The 21,770-nt window shown below is 33.9% G+C and overlaps 1 protein-coding gene across 1 annotated transcript in view; it reads left to right on the plus strand.

Annotated features, from left to right (window-relative positions):
• The window catches only part of KIAA0825 (KIAA0825 ortholog), a 160,588-nt gene that overhangs the window by 103,665 nt on the left and 35,153 nt on the right, over positions 1-21,770 (plus strand). The window contains exons 16-20 of the mRNA XM_026072634.1: positions 1,761-1,874; positions 8,498-8,637; positions 16,210-16,401; positions 18,343-18,576; positions 20,346-20,754. Coding sequence (XP_025928419.1) covers positions 1,761-1,874; positions 8,498-8,637; positions 16,210-16,401; positions 18,343-18,576; positions 20,346-20,754 — 1,089 coding nt within the window. The remainder of the gene's footprint in view (positions 1-1,760; positions 1,875-8,497; positions 8,638-16,209; positions 16,402-18,342; positions 18,577-20,345; positions 20,755-21,770) is intronic.

Below are 21,770 nucleotides of genomic sequence, written 5' to 3' on the forward strand. Positions count from 1 at the left end.
CAATGTGTACAAGTATCTGAAGGGAGGGTGTCGAGAGGATGGGACCAGACTCTTTTCAGTGGTGCCCAGCGACAGGACGCGAGGCAATGGGCACAAACTGAAACACAGACAATTCCATCTGAACATGAGGAAAAACTTCTTCACTGTGAGGATGACAGAGCACTGGAACAGGTTGCCCAGAGAGGTGGTGGAGTCTCCTTCTCTGGAGATATTCAAAACGCGCCTGGATGCAATCCTGTACAATGTGCTCTAGGTGACGCTGCTTGAGCAGGGGGGTTGGACTTAGATGATCTCCAGAGGTCCCTTCCAACCTCAGTGATTCTGTGATTCTGTAATTGTGAAAAATAGTTAAAAGATAATATTAAATGACAAAACACAAATGCTTAAATGCCATTGTGGTAATGCACACTATAAAGAAAGAGGAGATTTTCTATTTTAGATGAGGAAATCTTGAAGGCTGTGTTTCAGTTAGTTTCCATTCTATCTCCTGTTTTAAGTGTATCGATCTACTGTCACTGTTTCCATATCATGGGAGTGGCTTTATGTCACATAAAGATTCTGCTGTCCTGGGAAAATTCTCATATCTCTTCCTGAGGTATTTTAAAATGTCCTTCTACTCTTACTGTAATAGAAAGAATACTTGGTCACCATTGGGCTTTAATGAGTCACTCCAGAAAGGAAGCACATATACTATAAATGGATTCTATAAAAACGGGATTTTTAAAGGCATTTACCTTCTTTACATAATTTAAAGTCACAGCTGTGATGCATAAAGAAGCAAACTTTAGGGGAATGAAGTTATTAAGATGAAAAATTCRTAACCAAATAAGTTGAAAAATAACCTTCAAAAGCAATGCTAATTCATTATAGTTAATTGAAGATGGACATAAGGGGCTATATCCCTTCTGCTGGATTTGTACTTGGTGTAAATGAGAGTGAAAAGAGGAGAGACTAGGGGACATCCATTTTTATCATGTTGTTACATCCTAATGTTTGCTACAGCATTGTAACAAATATTAATGCATTTATTATTCTTTATTGTTAAACAATAATTAGATGCATTAGTTAAATTATGTAATCATTTCTTTAATTATGCATGTAAATATAATATAATTGATTAATTGAAGCAATAATTATTTTTTATTATTATTTGTTTGGACACTACCTGATTTTTGCCTCTTGCATCCTTCAGAAAAGAGAGGCAATGGAAGAGTGGCTTTAAACTAGCTTATCTGATTCTTCACCAGTCCTTATATTTGGAAACTGCAGACATTTCAACCAGTATTCTGTCCCTCACAAGCCAGTGAAGGAGGAAAATCTGGTTCAGATTTTGTTTCCAGTTTAATCCAAAGTCTGTGTCTCCTTGCATGTTTTTTGCAAAAGATAAACTATTATCATTTCAAAAGATATTTTACTTTTCATTATGGTTAAAGTATTGATAATGTGATGCCTGTATTACGTAGAAAGAAAAGGACAACAGAAATGAGTGTTTGAAGAGTTACTTGCTTATTCAATGCATTGTTGGTCATAGTTTTAAAACATGCTATATAAGAACAAATAGATGAAGAAAACTGTGCTTTAACTGTCCATTGACAGTGCTGGAAACTAAGCTGAAAAAAAGTGAAAGTAAGATATGAAATGACATTTTTAATACATTAGGTCAATACCTTTGCAATTATGTGTACATGTACATACATTTAATACTAGCGATCTTAAGGAATTTTCAGTCTTTTATTTAATTCAGTTATTCATTTTTTCAGGACATTTCTGAACAGTTCTGGTGAACCTCTTTCTCAAGATTTTTCAAAAGAAATCTTTAATCATCCATTACACTGGTTATCTTGCATACCATCATCCTGTTCTTCCTTACTTAAGTAAGTATTTAAAGTTGATTGTTTTAAGAGAAGGACCAGATAGTCAATATCAATCAAATACTGTTATGACATTTTGAAAATAGTGTGTCTGAATAAATGTCTAATTAATATTCTGATGAAACAACATAGAAGGATTTTGAAATTCATTGCAAATTTCCCTAATCTTTACACTTTAAGCATCTATAAGAAAGGTCATGTTGAAAGCAGTGCACTGTTTATTTTTTGCCGGTATATTCATTATGCTTGATATTTGAATTATCTTCAAGGTTTTTTGCTTTAATTAAAGAATACATAGCTCTTGACAATAATGTAGTTCAGCACAGGTGCAGTTTTCAAAGAATTATAATTAAAGGGGAGAAAAAGAATGTAAGTCTTTCTGTTTATCATTGCTGGTTCAAAAAAAAAGGTTTGCTATATAAATAACTCATTGAAAACGTGCATCTTGATCGTAGTTGATTTTTTCAGAGATTACTGCATGATTAGAGGCAAAAGCTTAATTTCTCTTTCTGTGTCACTGCATATAATGACAAGTTACATATGAGACATATGCTACCAGCTGTGCTGTCATTCCCTTTCTAATTTTGAACCTGAAGCACTCCCACACCAGTGTCGATCCTCTCCTAACCCCTTCACCTCCTCCTCCTCTCCAAAAGTTGTTTCCTGAGAGATTTTTCACTTCCCATTTTCATAAAAAGCTGGGTTTATGAGTTTTGTTTTTGTTTTCTGAAAAAGTATTTGTATATTTAAGAGTAATACATTATCATATGAGTGTGACCTAATTGAAGACTGATGTGCTATGGATTTATGACCTCATACCTTCATCATCCCCATCACAATAATATATTCCTTATGATTTTACCCCTTGCTACACAAAACATCCTGTTGCCTTTCCACAGCCCTCACCTCAGCTTCTTGTCGGCAATACTGTTATCTCCTTCTCTCATGCCTCTGATAGCCCCTGAGCAAGAGGCAGTAGATGCTGTGACCGAGTCAGTGTTGTGTGCACTGACTGGCAAACTGAAATGCCAAACAGAGTGCGTAACTATTGAATTGAGACAGTATCCTTTTCCCTGCTAGAAATAGTACTTTAAATTTTTCTAAGGCTTAGAAGATCCTGTGTTTGTGGTATCTCTACCTCTCAATCAAATTTCAGTGAAATTTGTCTGTGGTTTTAAAAGGTAGGCATGGGTGGAGAGAAAGGGCAGGAGAAAGGGGAAGATCAGAGAGGGAAGGACTGCACAGTCACTTAGAAAGGGATCTACTCTATTTCTTAGGAAATTTTTGCTTCATTAAGGACTCGCTATAGGGAAGATGATAAGAGTTTTTGAGCTTTTTGATCCCCTCATTCAAGGGCAGTACTCAAAATTTAAATTAGGCTGTGAATTATGAGTTTTGGAAGATGACTTTCCTGACAAGTGTTCTCTGCATAGAAGTATGTGAAGGAAATGCTGGTACCATTTCAGTCACTGACTGGCTACTCTTTTCTGAGGTGGAATTAAGATTTTGTGGATGCTATTTAGACAGTTTTGTCTCGAATAAATAGCAGAAGCTATTCCGGTACTATTTAGGACTGACATATTTTCACTGGATGGAAGGAAGATGAGAAAATATATATCTTCCTGATCACCAAAGAAGTGACTTCATTATCAGATTTATATGGGAAAAATGTGAAATAAATGAGAAAGCACATCCCAGAGGTAATACAGCTACTGTGCCTGTGCAATGACATTCCATATATATATAAAGCCATCTGTACTGTCCTGGTGATAATGAGTGAACTACATTAGTAAAATATTTAATAGCCTCTTTTAACAACACAATTTTTAGCTGCTCAGAAAAATCAGTGAAAGAACCTGTGTATTAAAGAAGTAATGTAACTTGAGGCACATATTCTGAGGTGTCACAATTTTGTTATCAATATGTTACACAGTATGTTTATGTTATGGAAGCTTTTCTTTTTTCAAGCATTGTATTTAGAATATTAGAAAGAAAGGTTATTTTTAAGCATTGCAGAAAATTATTTCATCAGAGGATCCTAATTCTTCCTAGATCATTTTATGCTTTTACTTTCTATACTTAATAAAAATATGGTTGTATTCACTGTCCATAAAAAAATTGAAAGCCCATACCATTGTAAAGGTCCTAGATGAGAGTGCCTAATTTCTAACTTAATTCTGAAGACACTAACCCAGTGTAAGTGTAACTATTTTATGTATTCGCTCTTTTTAAGCGTGTAGATTTCCCTTGATATTTCAAGAGAAACTTTTGCTAGTCTCTGAAATGATTTTGGTTACAAATTTATTATGCAACCTGTTTTACTACATTATTTCTGGTGCCTGGATAAGGCCACATCTGTTTTATCTATTTGACTTGAACATCTTTGTCACTGTTGTTTAAAATGAATGAGAGTTAACTTTTATTTGCCTTATAAAATGTTAAATTCATCATTTTATTTATTTATTTTATCTTGGATACAGGTAAAATAAATAGTTGCTTATTAAAACAAATAAGTACTGGTTATAATTTATGTTAATATTTATTTAGTGGTTGCTTTGATTCATTCTTTACTTTATTTGGGGTTTATAATCATGCCTTTGAAAATCAGAGTTCCGCTTTTTTTCTCCTGCTGTACAAAACTGAACATTTATATGTGTGATATTTATATGTACTTCACCTTTTGTCACTTTTTATGAGGCTAGTCTTATTTTCACTAGTACTGAGCTACAAGGATGAGAGAACATATGCCTCTCCATATGCACGTTACAAAACTTCTCAGTGCATTTATTGGTGCTAGCTTCATGGCTGTAGGGAATGTCTGCTATATTTTATTTTTCCTCTGAGTGAGTCACACCATTGTACATTTCAATTTGCAAGAGGCTTAAAGAGCCAAGAACTGGTGTATATTACAACATGATAACTTCCCATCTGGTCAATGACAGACGAGTTTTATTTCAACTCAAATATTCTAAAAATGGCATTTATTTCTAAAGTCATTTTAAATATTATCCTTCATAAATCTAATTGACCAAGCTTGTCCCTTTTCTTATATTTTGAAGGCAATGAATGACCTTATTAGACATGAGAACATGTGGAATTCAAGCAAGAAGATAAACACAGAGAAACTGCCTCATATAATTTAACTGAATTAGTGAAATGTTGAATTTACAAATGTTACATAGACAAATGTTGAGTTTGATCTCCTCCAGATCACTAAATCTATTGATCTCAGGACTAGTACTGGTTTGAATTTAAACTTCAATTGCTAAATACTAATTAAGTCTTGGCATACATTAGTTTATAGATTTATAACTAATCTTGGACATACAGACTATAAAATAAAAACTATTAAGAATGTAAAGCATTAATATTTAAAGTTTGATTGTACTATAGATTTTAAATAAAGAAGCGTTATTTTGGCTGCAGGTTCTATCAAGATTTAAATGTATACGTGTATATGTTTTTTCATAAATATTATTAGAATCTAGTATGTGCTCATACATGAAAATGTCATTGTTGAGACATTGCTACACTATCAGGGATTACCAAAACAGGTGTACATGAATTTTCATGACACTTATATTGCTTATCCAATACCTTACTATTACAATGCCAAATGCTGAGGTGTGTAAACTCCTCCTCTACTAATAGACCTATTATGATCTTAACTGTGAAATTTTGGCATAATAATGTGATATAAAGGTGCTGATGGGAAAGGAAGTTGTGGAAGTTTGATATTTTTAGGTTGCCCCAAGGTTGCCCTGCAGGATCTGTGCCATACCATTTTTTTTGGTAATGGAAATATATGTGTGAAGGACTTAACTAGAAGAGTATGTCGGGTGGCTTTTTCATTTCCAGGCATTGTAGGCTTGTATTAGGTATACTATCTATATAGTAACCTTAACAGAACAGCAAAGTTCATGTGCATTTTTTTCTCAGTTGTGTGGGGTTTTTTGTTTTGTTTTTACTGCATATGTGCAGAGGCAGGTTGTGGCACACTTGGCAGAGTCAGATGGTCCTAGAAATGTGGAACATAACAGAGAAGTTTCCTTCCATTAGAACAACCACATGAACCCATTTTAGTTCTGTTCCAATGACTACATGTAAATGGCACATAAAGTTTATGTGCAGATGCATATAAATCTTTCTCTAGTCTGACAGGAAAATGTATCTCCTGATGAAGGAGGCTTTAACTGACACTGAAGGTGTTATGTGTGCACTGGCAGATAAACTTTATGCCTGTATAGTTTATGCGTCAGTGCATATGTAGTTTTTACACTGATGCATGTAAATTTTCTGTGCATAAAGTTTACATATGCAGTGCATAAACTTTCAATGCTAGCAACTATTGTTGCATAAACTTGTAGCCAAATGAATACATATAATGGCTAAACATCAAGTGAAATTTTATTTAAGAACCCTCAAAATCTTATATAAATATAAAATTACTTTATCTGTCAGTTGGTAATGAAGAATTAGGCTTTCAAGGAAAAGTTTTACCCACAACTCAATTTTGAAAACCTCTTATTAAAAATGTCTCAAGAAAAATAAAATAATGAATACAACATTCATAAAAACATTCCTTTGCAAAATTTCACATCAGGAAAGCATTTAATTTTGAGGGGAAAGTATGTTCTTATGTATCATTTTAGCAAGCTTTAGAACACATCGTTAACTTACAGCATCACTGCTATAACCTTCTGTAATAAAATCAATAGTTGGCACTTGGAAAAAAACTATATTTGTATATTCAAACATAAATAATTTTCAGTTTCAGTCAGAGATCTGACTTTCTAAATTGCTATTTGTAAACTTTTATATAAAGAAGTCTACTTTTCAAGACAAGCTAAAAATAATTTTTCATTGATTCTTCTATTGTTTAAGATGTTACTTGTGCATGGTGCCATTTTTTTCATCCCAACTGGAAAACTCTAGTATAGGGACCTTTAGAAAAGGCTGAAGATTTCCTCTCTATTCTACAGAAAAAATACTGATTATTCCCCAGAAGTAATACCTGGGGAATAGAAGTCAAATTGGGAAGGATATTCTAGTTCTTTATCTTATTCCCAAAGCAATGCCAGAATTCTTATTTTCTTCTGAGTGGCAACAGAAGGAAGAGTAATGCCAACCTGTTTTACCAGGGGCATTTCTTTCATCCTTCCCTGCTCCCTCTCAAAGATGAGACATGGAGGGGTTAATAATGTGTGTGAAATTTGACCTGTTGTCATTTGGCCTCTGGGAAAATTATACTGGAAAAATCATCCCCCATCATAGGGGGAATGTTCTCCATCTCTCTTTGCAGGTAGTCTAAAGACTGGATTTTAGAAATCCATTTGATTAGACAATTAAAATTGAGGGGATCCCTTTCCCCTGGGATCCTTTTCCCAGGCAAAAAGACTGCACTTTCTGAGAGCATTCTTTAATGACTCCTTCCCCGCCCCACCCCCCGCCCACTGCTTTGGTATGGAACTGGCTCCCCTCTGTGTTAGTGGGCTGGGAAACATAACATTAACAGCACTGCAGCTTGCAGATCTTCTGCTCAAGTATGGAAGCGATAGGAGCGGGATGCTGTAGGGGACAGAGGAACTGGCAGTCTCCACTTTGCCATCGGCAACAGACTTACCCCATGGGCAGTCTCCACTTTGCCATCAGCAACAGACTTACCCCATGCAGTTCCCTGCAGAGAGGTAACTTGGGGGTTTCTACACCCTTTTTGATCCCAGGGGTTGTCAAAGAAACAGGTAGAGGGCATATGAGAAAGCAAATATGCAATGAGAGGAGCAGCTGGGTGGGATGTGGAGATTTCAGATGCACTGTTCCCTCAGGGGCAGAAGAGCAGTAAGGAGGGGCAGGGATAAGAACTCCAATCCCAAAGAGGCTTCTTACTGAGCTCAGAAAAGATTTTGTAAAATTGAGATAAAAACTCATCATCATTTTGATTATTCCAGTTTGAGTCCTGCTGCTGGTGTTGGATAATTGGCTGAACTCAGAGGAAGCTCTGGAATATTTGTTTGGAAACCTAACCTTTTGCAAAACATGGAAACAGAAAACAAAGAGCAAACAACTATTTCCTTAGAAACTAATGCGTTCATACCACACTTTCTCATGTCTCAGTGCAGGCAAAGCAGTGTCCCAATGAAGTATTTCAGGTGGATTTTTCAGAACATGTAAGAATTGTTCAACCTTATGTGGTTCTTGCAGCCTCTTTGAAAATTCTCCCTATTTTGTTATTTATCAGCTTCATATACTTCATTCAGGACATTTCAGAGCTCTTACTAAGCAATTACTGTAACAGTGAACTAAAAAATAATATCCTCAAATTTATTCAGGCACAGAAAACCCCTTTTTGCCTCATAGAACAACATGGTTCTATGAAAGATGTGAGGTTACTTTGTATCAGTTGTAACTTTGGCAGACTACCAAATGTTAATCAGCTTTTAGCTAGTTGAGATTAAATGTAATTCCTTCCCTGAGCTGCCTTAAAGTAAGCAAGCATGAAAGCATTTTCAGAGTAATCTGGGAGGAATTGACATTTAAAGGAGTTAGCATTACATCTGCACTTTAAGGATATTAATTTCATAGATAAATTAACTACATTATTCTCTCTTTATCTTACATTTTGAAAGGACTCCATCAGTCAGAGAAATGGCAGCCCAGGGTCAGCTGAAACTGCTCTTATCCCAACCATACTGTAATTTGAACTTGCTATTGGAAACATTGCTACATCATGACTGTCTCCTAGTGAGAATTTTACTGAGGAGTTCAAGTAAGTATTTATACTGTTTATTCTTGTAAGGATATCAGTGAGAAACACATTCTTTTTTAACTACTTAAATATTGAGGGAAGTCTGTAAACCATTATTGAGTATCAGTAGCCATTCAGTTAGCAGTAGGACAGTTCTTGAACAGGAAAAAAGAAAGATTTATCACTTTTTAATGAGAAAATTTTGCAGTCAGTCTGTGAGCATTCATAGCTTGAAAACAGACAACAATTTAATAAAATAGTCTGCTCTCATAAATGCAAAACAGTCTAAATGAATTTGAACTTAACAGAGCTTTGATACCACAACTGCTCTACATAGGATATTAATTCACACTTTTAAAAATCTAAAAGATCACTTTCAAAATTATGTTTAAACACTGAAAAGTTTTATAGAGGTTTTGCCTAAGTTATTTATATCTTTGTTGCTGGAGGCATTCTAGAAGTACATGTGTGTGCTTCCTCACATTAATACTCCTAAGATTAATGTCATTATGAAAGAAGAACAAATAAAAGAATGGTTCAGCAAGGTTCTCTTTTTATTCTGCTAACCTTGTGTTTTGAAACAACAAACTTTATCATCACATCTTTCCTTTTAATAACTTTCAAATGAAGTGACCGGATTGTTGAAAAGTTAATGGTATAATCACCTGTTTGATGTAATTTTTTAGCAATATTGAATGAGAGTCTCCATTTCTATCTTTCTTTAGCAAAGGAATCCTCACTACTTATCAAACAAAATATTATGTGGACCTAATAGTAAATAATTTAATTCTGTCATTTTAAAGTGGTCTAACATTTGTCAGGGGTACAAGATTGCTTCAACTTCTGTCATGCATCTTATTGAGAGCTGCACTGCATTCATTCACTTACTTATTCAAATACCTGTCATCTTTTACAAAGACTGACAATTGTTTGATCAGGATCATATTCTTACCCTAGTGTTATCCAGTATTGAATTTTACTGGCTGCTTAAATTATCACAAGGATGAAGTGACAGAATGTATTAATCTGTTGACTGACCAACTTCTTGGGCTTCGGGGAAATATATGCTGCTTTCAGTCAGAAATTATGCTATTTACAGAGATGGTATTAATGTAGCTACAATATTGATATGAATAAACTTTCATTTTATATAAAGCTGAAACTTCCAATGATCTGTCTTCTAGAACCACTTTGATGGGATTAATTAGCTAATGGTAAAATAATTGTATTCTATACATCATTAATTTGGTAGAAAATAAAACTTTAAATGATATAAAAAAGTATATTATATGGATCAATAAAATACATTTATCAAACACCATTGCCTATATGCAGTTTTATTTGTGCTAGGTAAGCTACAATATTTTTGATAATGTGAGCTCTCATATAATAGTACAAGAAAAGTTGCACTAATAAGCTATACTTAGTAATAGCAATGACAATCTGGGGTTCTTTTGTTCAGCAAGATAAAACACTTAAAAAACATAGCATTTGTAAATAACATTATAAAATTAAAGTTAACCAGGATAAAATATCACAAATGCTTAAGAAGTCTGTCTTTCCAGTTCAGGAGTAGAAAAGACCCAAAGCTTAAGTGACAAACTTTGGACATACCTCTCACTTCAAAGTTTTTATCTAAGTCTGCAAAGAGAGGTGACAAGATTTGGACTTTTGTCAGTTTATGTGCAATATGATGTATGATATGTATGATATGTACAGATCCTCCTCAAATATAAAATTATTAGAGCAAACATATAAAAAGTCACAGAATAGGTGAACCAAAACTGAACCACTTATTTGTCTCGAGTAAAATAACTGGGGAAAACATACTTTTGAAAAAAAAGTTAGAAAACTTATCAAACCTCTGTAACTTAAACTAGAACTCTAGATAACCTAGGTGTATTGAATTACAGTTAATTATAATGTAATCAATGCCCAGAGTTGTTTTCTGTAGGTTTTCTGTAGGTCCAACATTTATTAATTTTCTTCTAAGACATATTCCTAAGTAAGTGAAGGATCTACAGACCTTTGTTTTGCCTCTGTGGGGAGAAATAATGAAGATAGCTAATGTTTTTTAACTTTCTGACAAAATAAACAGTTTTGCAGGGGGACATTTTTGTCAGAATCACTTTATCACCCATGAACATGAAACAGAAATGGATTATTCTGACAAGCAACAAATAATAGAGGAATAAGGAAAAGTGTTCTTGCATAATATGAGTTATTGAATCCAGCAGATGCTGATTTAGAAAAAGGAAGGATGAAAAAGAATTTCTGCCAGACTTGCTCTAAATGCGCAACATGCCAGCAGAACAATCTATGGCTTCTCATTTGAGAGTCTTTTTTTCCAGGAACCAGGAACTATTCTTCACAAAATAAAGCAAAAAGTAGTAGCTGTACCGACCTACACTGACCTCGCACAGGATCAATACCAAGGGGAACCTACTCAGTCAACAGCCACCTCACCATTTACCAATAGTAGATAAGGAGGAGGTCACTGAGAAATCATCAACAAGGCACATGCAAGGCCTTCAATCAGTCCTTAGTCCTCAGTCATACTTTTGTTTAAGAAGAAGAGATGATAGCACCAGCTTCATTGTGGATAATAGAAAATGAAATGAAGCCCCTTTAAAGAATTCTTATTCATTACAATGAATACATGAGACTCGCATTGTTGCAGAGATTTATTTTCTACATTCATCTTTAAAAGTGAATACTGCCATGTGGATGTAGACTGGAAGAAAACTGTTTTCACAGCAGGACAAGGCCTTTGGCAGTTTAACCAAATAATTTTGGCTTGCAGAATGCATATTCGAGAGACTAATGGAAAAGGCTATCATATAGCCTGTTATAGTTGCACCTAGATGCTATCCTAGTCCTTGCTAAGACTTTGAAACAAGAACTGATAGTGACATTTGCAAGTGTTCTGTGATAAATTTAAGGCTGCCAATATGAAATTGAATCCAAAGAAATGTGAGTTGTTTCAAAAAGTACACACATAATCAGTCAGGGGAGGGAATTTCCATTAAGAAAGAAAAACCAACCAACTCCCTAGACACTAATAGATATGAAGAGTTTTCTAAGACTCTGCTTCTATAAATCAATTTCTGCCAAGAGAAACAACTTGATAATATATTGTGTGGAAGGAAAGGAATTTTTTTTGTCCACCTCAATTCTGTGCCTCTTGTGAGCAGCTCTTTACCTGCCCTAGCATCTTAAGGTAAATGGCACTGATTTTCTGTAACTTGCCTAATGTAAGAGTACAAGATGGTAACTTTATGAGCTGACCTTGCTTGTGACTCAGGCAGAACTTTTAGTGACAGTGGTGAGTTATTACAGAAGAAAATGTACGTTCTCTAAATAAATTATTTTCTCCATAAAGAACTTCTGTCATTGGTTAAATGTGTAGAACAATTTTAAAACTTTTGTTTAAGGTACTTGAAGCTAATTATTTTTGTGCTTCCTTGTAATAACTCCTTGGATTCAGGACTCCTGAGACACAACCTGACAGGCTGAAAAAAGTGCTAGTCCAATGGTTCAGTCAGACAGTTTTGGGGAAATGTGGTCATGCAGGTTTTTTGTTGAGACAAAGCTTGGGCGGTTAATCTGCAACATTGTCCTGATTTGAAGAGCAAAGAATTAATTTCTTGGAGGAATTTATATGCTTGTGAAGAGATGGCTCTCCCCTCCAGATGTTTCTGGATCATCCAGTGTGAGGCTAAATACAGACTTGCAAGAATAGACTCTAGAACACCTGAAAGTTTTCCTAGCTTCTTCATAGTATCAAACTGTATAATGATAGCTGAACATCATAAGATTAGAAAATGATTTTGAAGGCAGTTTCTCTTCAAAATACCAGTCTGACCAAAACTTTTGTTGATACTGTACTTGCATAACCAATGTGGTAAAATGGTAGAAGGGTTTACTGGAATGTTATAGTTCTAGCTAGAAGAACAATGGCAAAGGGACCTTAATCAGATATCCTGTTCCTTTTGATGACTTGCCGGCGATGAGCTAAAGAAAAGAGTAAATAGTTTTTATGGAAAACAGTTTTTATGGAATTTTTGAAGTATTAAATAGAAATTTCCGTATGGACTGTAATCGAGCCCTGACACATCACATAGTTTCTGTTGATAAAATGTGAAGCTAGTCTCTGATAAATTATTAGATAGATCATATGGACAGTTTTGCAAAGTAAAGACCTGGTCAATCCTGTTAGGAACCTCTTCATACAGTAGAGCTGTAAACTGAATATACTTTAAGAGGGTGACCTGTTCAGTATTAATCCCAATAAGTGGAGTAATACAAAGAACATAATGTGGCCATAGGCCTAAATTCAATATTGTCCCATCAAATTTTGGCTATCAGAATGCCAGGGTTTCAGCGTATTACCCATTAAAAGCAAAGCAGGAGGGATTAGGATAGTGATGATTTTTCTGTTTGACCCGGGTAGACAGATTTCACAGAAGCAATTAACCCAGGGATTCATTAATGGAAGCTTCTTCCCAGATGGATGAAAAGAAATTGTTCGGGGAGAAAAAAATTCTAAAGGAGGTTGAATGASAGTAAAATAGTTTGGGATTAGTGATGTATACACAGAGTACTAGTTTGCTGATATGTTAATAATTAAGGTCAAATGATCTAAAGTTTGTTACATATATCCTTCTGTCTTGTATTGGGTTTTTTATTTGACACAAGTTTAGGATTCAATGGATTCATAGATGGCAGTTAGTACAGGGGATATTATAGTTTGGATTTTACTAAATTGAAATGGGTGGGATTAAGATCTGCATTTGATTCAAGATAGAAGTAATATGATCTTAAATTCCATTTTGGAATAACAAACTAAAATAATAGACTTTCTGCCAAAATGGAGTCATTTTCAAAGTTACAATAGATTCTAGCTGTCAAGGCTGACTGGAGAATGATTGCATTGGGGAGGTGTGTCTCTATGGGAGACAAGTAAAATGATCTACCAGAACAGTAATAGAAAAGGAATAGAAAAAAAGCCAATGACAGAAGAAGCACTGAGAACATAGCCCAAAGAAGCAAGAAGCATGGAGTTCCTACTGAAAGAGGTTTGATGCTATAAACAATGAAAATATATCCTTTTTGCCTTCTTTGTATTCTCRTTGGCTGCTGTTATTTAAATTACCAAGAAAACAGAAGTTCTGTGTTCTTTGCAAATAACAGAACTGTATCAGAAATAACTTGTTCCATCATCAGTTTCTTTTCCTAGATGAAACAGCCTGTAGAAATTTGAATTTTGACTACCTCTTTTGGTCAAAAAAGACAGCATAACTGTTTATAGCTTGCCTGTGTTTTAAGGATTCTCTAGGGAGGGAGAAGTCTAGAGTCAATAACAGAAGATTCTCTAAATTTGGTAAGATACATTTCATGACTAACCTGATAGCAGATAAGAGCTGAATCAGTGTGATAATGTCAGCAAGTTACTGGCAGGTATTTCTATCAGCAGAAAAGAAATATGGATAAATTATGCTTGTAGTGCTGCCTCTTTAAAGAGGTGTTTTTAATATACAGCACCATCCAAAGAGATTATGTGCATTATTTTGACAGAGGAAGATTGTTTCGTCATGACTGGTTAAAGCATACCTGTTAATTGCAAGATTTTCAAAATATCTGATTTTCTCATAAAGATACTTATTATTGTTATTATTATTAATAATAATAACAATGTGTATTTATTATGGCATCCTCTCTGCATATGGAACATTATGGTCTATGGGAATAACAAACAGCAAACTTTCTTTAACAGGTACCTAAGATAACTTATATATCCATATTTATAGAAGTACTACTAAAACGAAAAAGAAGCATACCGTTTCAGCTATCTGTCAGAGTTTTAGCTTCACAGATTAGCTTTTGATATACAAATGTAGTGAGTGGAAAAAAAGAGAAATATATAGTGGGAAGCATCAGTGGGCAATAAGTATCGTGTCTGTCATATAAATACTGTTCTTATGTGATGATTAACAAAAAGTCTGTATTGGAATTCAAGCTAAGATGAATATTTAATGTTATGACAGGTAAGCTAATAAATGTTAAAGAAAAAATTTTAACGGAAGAGAAATCTACATATCTTTCTGTAGACTCCTAATTCAAAATATTTAACCAGCTATACTGATCAACTAGCTAAACCTTTAAACTATCTGACATTATCACACCAGTTTTATCAGTCAGAAAACTCAAGGGTGTTACATTTCAACTTGAGCTTTGAAGGGTTGTTATCGTTACAATAAGGGCAAAATTTACTTCAGGGTGAAACAGGAAAAGCTGATTAAAGCATATATTTTTTGTTGTGGTTAGCCTCAAAATGTGTTTTAGTAGTAAGTATACTTCTTGATTCCCAGAGATCTTTGCTTAAAAGCAAAATATTTGTATAGTTCATATGCTAGCTATAAGAAAATATATGTATAACCCTCCCCAGAATTCTTTTATACTTCTTTCCATTTATCTGAAGTTATTTATAATCGGAAAGTTATTAGTAAGGATATTAATAAATTATGACTAAAACATACTCTGTGGCAGTATCATAATGGAAAATTTAGGCTTAATTTCAAGTCCAACACCATTGGACAATGATAGATTTCGAAGGCCAGATGTACCACTAGAAGCAAGCAGTCTAGAAATTTGGGCTCTCTGTCTTTCTCCTACACAGGTTGCTAAAGATATGGGCAGTCAAAATGGCAGAAAACCATGACATTTCAAGCAGAATTGTATCTAATTCAGTCTTCTAAAAACTTTCAGTTTTTCAAACTAGAAATTTAAATGAAAAAGTGTTCTGCTTGTTCCGTCTCTAGTCATTGTTATGATCATTAACATCAAAAGTGTATTCCAGAAATATACAGGAAGTTGAAGTCTTTGACATTAGCAAAAGTCAAAGCCATTGAGTTGCTTTGGTTCAAAGACAGGTTTAAACCCATCATTATTCTTCAATTGAGAGAATGTTTTATAATGATTATGAAAAACATTTAGAAATATATGTTATGTAAGTAAATATCAATCACATTTACTAAAATCATTAGTTATCTTTAAAAACATAAGTGGCTTTAGTTTACTAGGGCTCAGATTTTGGGCAACTGATTTCTTAATTTCTTCTTACACTGAAAAACAAACAAATCCAACCTATTTTGAGGAGTATGCAGCTGCTACTTTATTTGATTTTATTCATCCAAATTGATTTCCATTATTTCCTGTTACTAATATATTTATAAGAGGAGTTAAGCATGTGGTAACTTTTTTATTGTGATTCTACAGAAATAGTACTGTTTCCTCTGATTAATATTTAATAAATGATCAAATTCAAATTATATACTGAATATATTTTGAATTAAAATAGGCATATTCCATAGTTTGTAAACATACTTGAGGAGCTTTTGAATGGTTATATATAATTCAGGAAGACAGTCAAATGTCATTGTGCAGAGTAAGATCAGATTTTAGTATCTGTAAGTATTATTGTTCTTTGAAATATTATTCAGATACAGTTTTCAGTTATTTTTGATTAATACTGCCTATTACTATGACTTGAATTACTTGGAAATTATAACCATGGTTTTGCTTATTTTCAAGGAAATGAAATGTTGAATTGTGATGAACAAAGATCTTTCATAGAACAGAAAACAAATAACAAAGAGCCTACTCTGATTGAAGCAATCTTTACAGTATTGTCTTACTGTATTTTATTGCCCAAATCACTTGGCATTGCTTTTGAGACCTACATGGAGAAGGAACATCTGTGGGATTGCTTATGTAATATGACAGGTATTTAATTTATTAATACATATTTTAAATCTGATGTTAAACCTCATTACTTTTCAGACAGGTACTGCATATTATTTTTACTTTGATAAGTTAGATGAAATGATGGTATGTTACTTCAATATTTTGTTATAATTGAAGTGTTTAGAGCAATCAGAACACTATAGGCATAGTGTAAATTTTGAAGAATAAAGCAGAGATTATAGAACAGTGTGGTAGACCAGGAGTCTGCTTTCCCTAAGTGTCTGTCTTACCAGCAGGCTTGCAGCAGATAATTTCTGTAGTTCACCCATGCATACAGGTTCTTTGTCTCTGTGCAGTTAAGAGCTCCAGACCTTTGCCAGTATTTTCAAGTGGGAAATGATTGAAGGAGAGTGAAAAAAAAAAAGAAGGACTCCTGTTGAGGGAGAAATAGTCTGATGAGCTTATAGACTCTGCTGCCATCAGGCAGGCAGACTTCTAATTTTCCGTGGAGATGGAGAGTTCCCCTCATGCTTATAGTAAATAATGCTGCCCTTCAAAGAAAACTGGGATTCAGCCGGAAAAGGGAGATGAGGTTTGGATGAATGATCCAAAATATGGGCAAGCTCAAGAGAAAAGAAAGGAAGAAAAGTGGGAGAAAGTAAGAGGGATAATAGGAGTATGAAGATCACAAATAGAAATTAATGGTGGTAAAAATGTTCACGTATTCCTCAGAGGAAAAAAATGTGATTACAAACAGTAGAAGTCTAAGGCAAAAGAAGAAGAAAAATACAGAAATATTTTATAGAAAGCTCAAGAAAAAACACACAGACTAGTATAAAACTTGGACCAGTACAGACAAGCAAAAGTTAGGGCAAAGAACCTTAGTGGGAAACCTGTTGAAAAATATCTCTGTGTCCTGCCTGACAACTGCTGCTCTATTGCTTTTCTTTTTTTGAGGTTCATCGAAAATCTCTCAATTGTTCTGAGGGACAGTTCTTCTCAGATATGTACTATGTTCTACACTTGCCTTTCCCTTAAGCTGTTAAGGCCTCCTCCATAAAGCTTCCTTATTCTACTCTTTTTTTTTTTTTTCATTCATTCTAAACATCTTTCAAAAACCAGTGTCTTCTTGCTTATTGATGGTTTACTTAAGTTCAAAACTTAGGTGAGCAACTAAGTGATTTCTAGGAGTAAAAAATTAAAAGGAAAATGTTCTAAAACTAAAAGCTGTTGTTTAGCTGTTGTGATGGAAGAATGCTTCAGCATCTGTAATCACTTGACACCATCAGCTTCACTTCTAGTGGAATTCTGTAGAGGAACTACATTCTGCATGGCTTCAGGGCTACAGCGTATCCCCTCTTTCTGGAGAAAATATTCAATTCTTTGTGATTTTATGAATGTGGAGAACATTGATACTCATTCCAAAGTTAGTAACTGCATTTAAAGTGTTCTATTTTCAACATGCAATCTGATAACAAGCTATGTTTCTGTTGATGACATTTTTATGCATTTTTGTTGCCAAAATATCCTTTTCCCTACGTTGTTCTCTAATAAAACAGATTGGTTAGCTAACAAATGCAACTTTATTAGTATTATCAAAGACAAGGAGGTAAAGATAAATAGGTATATCTGCTTGCCTCATTAAAGTCTAACAAATAATAAATGTACTCCACATAAGAAGGAAGACATCAGTCTGATTAAGTTATATATTGTGTAGAAATATATTGTGTAGAGAAATAAGGAAGAAGGAAATAAATTAAATTATCACTTTTTCCAGTACTGTATTAAGCTGTACATGCTACATGATTTCTCTTTGTACTATTTCTTTGATTTGTAACAGACCAACAGTCATGAGTATGTTATTATGAATCATAATGTTGTTACTTTTCTTTCCATAAGGATTCTAAAACACTTCTTTCTGAAAGATATACACAAATGTCTATACACTTACTGAATATTTAATACTTTTTTCTTCTGAAGTTTCCAGTTGTGGCAACTCAGAGCCAGAGGTTATCAGACACTTGAAGATGACTTTGATTAATTCAGTCAAGGGTATAGTGAAGCAGATAATTTCTCTGATGCATTCATGGGAGGCAACAGAAAACTATGGAACATATCAGCACAAGCAAATAGTTCCTGAAAGTTTACTGAAAACAGTTCCAAAGGAATGGAATTATACACTTTGTGAAATGAAGAGAAAAGAATCTGGGAAATGTAGGTGAAATTTATACTGTTATATAAATTTGTCATAAGAGCTTGTTATGCATTTACTGAGTTCATATCAAAATTGAACAGGTAGGATTCATGAGTGTTACAGTTTGACAATAAACAAAATTATTTCCAAACATACGTGTGGGGCTTTTTAGGTTTTAATAGATTTCCAGCATTACAATTCAATACCTCTTTCTTGAGGTTTACACCCTTGCACAAACAACCAAATTTTTTTTAAATATCAGTAGTACTTTAAAAGTTTTTACCATCTGGCAGTAGTATGATGGGATTCAAAACAGAGTAAATAATATCTATGCTCTTATCTTAGTGGCTGTGACTAATTCTTCTTATAGCTGTCATCTTTTTAATCTGGACTGCTTAAATTTAGATATGCAGTGTTGACTGAAATGATACAAACTTGTTCATCCCAACTTCACAACAAAACGATTTATATTTGAATAGCAGTAAAACTGGTAATGAATTTGCTAATGCTTGGTTGTTGAAATAGTCACTAAAGAAAGATAGATAATATACATAATAGGAGATGTTTTGAAGGGGATTGGATGTAAAGATGATTTCTGGTATTTACTTTTGTAACCCACTTTGCCTAAAGCCTCCATCATTTTAAAATACTAACTTTGCAAACAATTCACCACAAACTTATTGCCACCAAAATATTGCCTGAGTTATTTTCAATAGAGTATACACTACTGTAGTATATCCTGGCATGAAGTTTTGAAAATGTAGATTTTGGTCAAGCCTGCTTTACAGTGCTAGGGCTTCAGTTCATTCTTCCTTTCTATATACCTTTTCTTCAGCATCTTGATGCATGTTTATGCAGCTGTCTGTGTGCTCGCTCCACTCATGCTCCAATCTGACTACAACAGATCAAGTGTAATCTAGAACTTGGGTGGTAATTTTAGGCTATTGCTAAGTCTGAACTGATATGACTAGCTGAGATGTTGGCTCACTTGCTTAGTGGCAAAGATAATTTGATTATGTGACATCTAGAACACTGCTGACCTTTTTTCTTCTTCCCCTTTTTTTTTTTTTAAGCCAGTTCAGAATGCAAGTGGAATGGGCCAGGATATATTTTTTTTATCAACACTTGACTCTGTATTGTGGACCCCCTTTTGTTTTGTTGTGTTGTGTTTTGTTTTTCATTTTAGATATGTCTTGTTTTTTCAACAGCATATTTTCCATAGTTACTTTTATAGTTACTTTTAATATCTGGAATGGTTAGAAAAGAGTGCTATAGAGTGTCCATCCTTCCTATATGAAAGCCTATAAGCTGAAGTTTTGTAGGTTTGAAAACAGGATACTAAGTATATTCATAATCTTTAGTTTTCTGTCAGTCCTTTTCTAAGACATTAGTGCAATGCTCTATGCTTGCAGTAAAAAAAAAAAATACACTGCAATTTTGAAGCCAACGTCTTTACCATTTTATTACAAGCTACTCAGAATACCTGGCTGTTATCTTTTTCATTTATTCTGTAATAACTGTGCACAACAGCACTAACTGTTAATAGAATCACAGTCTGAAATCTAAATTTTCTAGTTTCTCTGTTTTCAGTTCATGTTATTGTTGAGATTTTGGGGGATTCATATGGAGGAAGCAAATACAAGTCTAGCTACAGTGTTGAGTACTTAAGCTTTTTACCCATTTTTGATACAAAAGAAAGTTAGAAATTATCATACAACATTCAGAAGCATGCTGTGATAGAACTAGAATGTTAATGTTAATCATATCTTCTTTTCTTTCTTTTTTTAAGGCTTCACAAGGCTTGCAGCTCAGGCAGTATCTATTGTAATCAGCAAGTTACCTACAGTGATTGCATGTTTGCCTCCCCCAATTAAGTACTTCTTTTTTCTGGCTGAGAGAAAAATGTCAAGAAACTTTGTTGAATTGAAGAAAGCTGGTCTGCTTGTCTGGAACTTGATTGTAATTACATGTCAGATATTTGAGGATGGAAATACTGCAGTACTTTTAACAGGTGCAACACTTGACAGATGGAGCAAAGAAAAACTCAGTTTAGTTCGTGTGTGCTTAGAAAGTATTATGGGAAAACAGAAAAGTGGTCCTAAACAAGTGACCCAGAAGGTTATACAGAGCATTGAACAACAAAGACCAAACTGGATTGAAAGCCAGTTGCTGAAAGCAAGAAAATTGAGCACAGACTGGTAAGAATTTGCTATTTTTCAACTGCTGTTGTTTGCTCTTTATTTTACTGGATTACTGATGTGCTTATGGCTATTGTTCAATTTTTAAAAAAATGTTTAGATGAAGAGTGATCTTATGTTAAGTGAAATAGATTAGTTCTTAATATTGATGCTATTATAATGTATTTTTGCAAGTTAATTGCATGGTTAAAAAAGTAAACGACAGTTGTTTCATGGGAACAGTCTATTCATAGACTTAGAGACTTCAGATTTTCATGATGATCTGTAAATGCAGACAATTTATTTGGTATATCTTTTAGTATGTGAACAGGTGTTCTGACTAGGAGACACCGTAATATATTTATAAATGAATTTTGCTATGGTGATTAAATTAAGGGGAAATATAAAAGGCTTTCCATGTTCATTTGTGATTAAAAAGTAAGCCTACTTCATTTTAAAACATAACAAACCCTGAGGGCAAGTAGGACATATCAAAACAGGACAAGAAAAGTACCCTGCTGTGTCTTTGTGAGGAAATATCAACCTTCTCGCATATTTGACATCCAGCTATAATGTTTTTTCAAGGAGTTGTATGTATGTCAATGTGTTCATAGTCCTGTCTTTTTTATTGTGAATTTGTATACCATACATATATTTCTATAAAAATACTATTTCTTTCTAACGTTAAATTTATTGGAGTTACATGACTTAGTGAATTAAATTGTTGACTACTGAAAGTCAGATTCATGAATATTCTTGAAGGTCGCAGTCATTAATATCCTGACAGTAATTGTCTATATAAATAAACAACATAGTCATTCTAGATATGAATCACTGATATCAACAAATAGACTTTCATGCAGTGCTTTAAGGTACAGTATCCTGCTTCTGTGAGTAGCCAGTTAACATGAGTAGCAATAAGCAGTAATAGCGTCACACAAATGCTCATTGGCATTGACCTTTGTAATCTTTACATTTCAATTTAATACTAATTTACAAGCTCTAATCCAATGATTAAAAGATTGAAGCCAGATGCC

Source organism: Apteryx rowi, unplaced genomic scaffold, assembly GCF_003343035.1.
Source record: "Apteryx rowi isolate R43461 unplaced genomic scaffold, aptRow1 scaffold_345, whole genome shotgun sequence".
Lineage (NCBI taxonomy): Eukaryota > Metazoa > Chordata > Aves > Apterygiformes > Apterygidae > Apteryx > Apteryx rowi.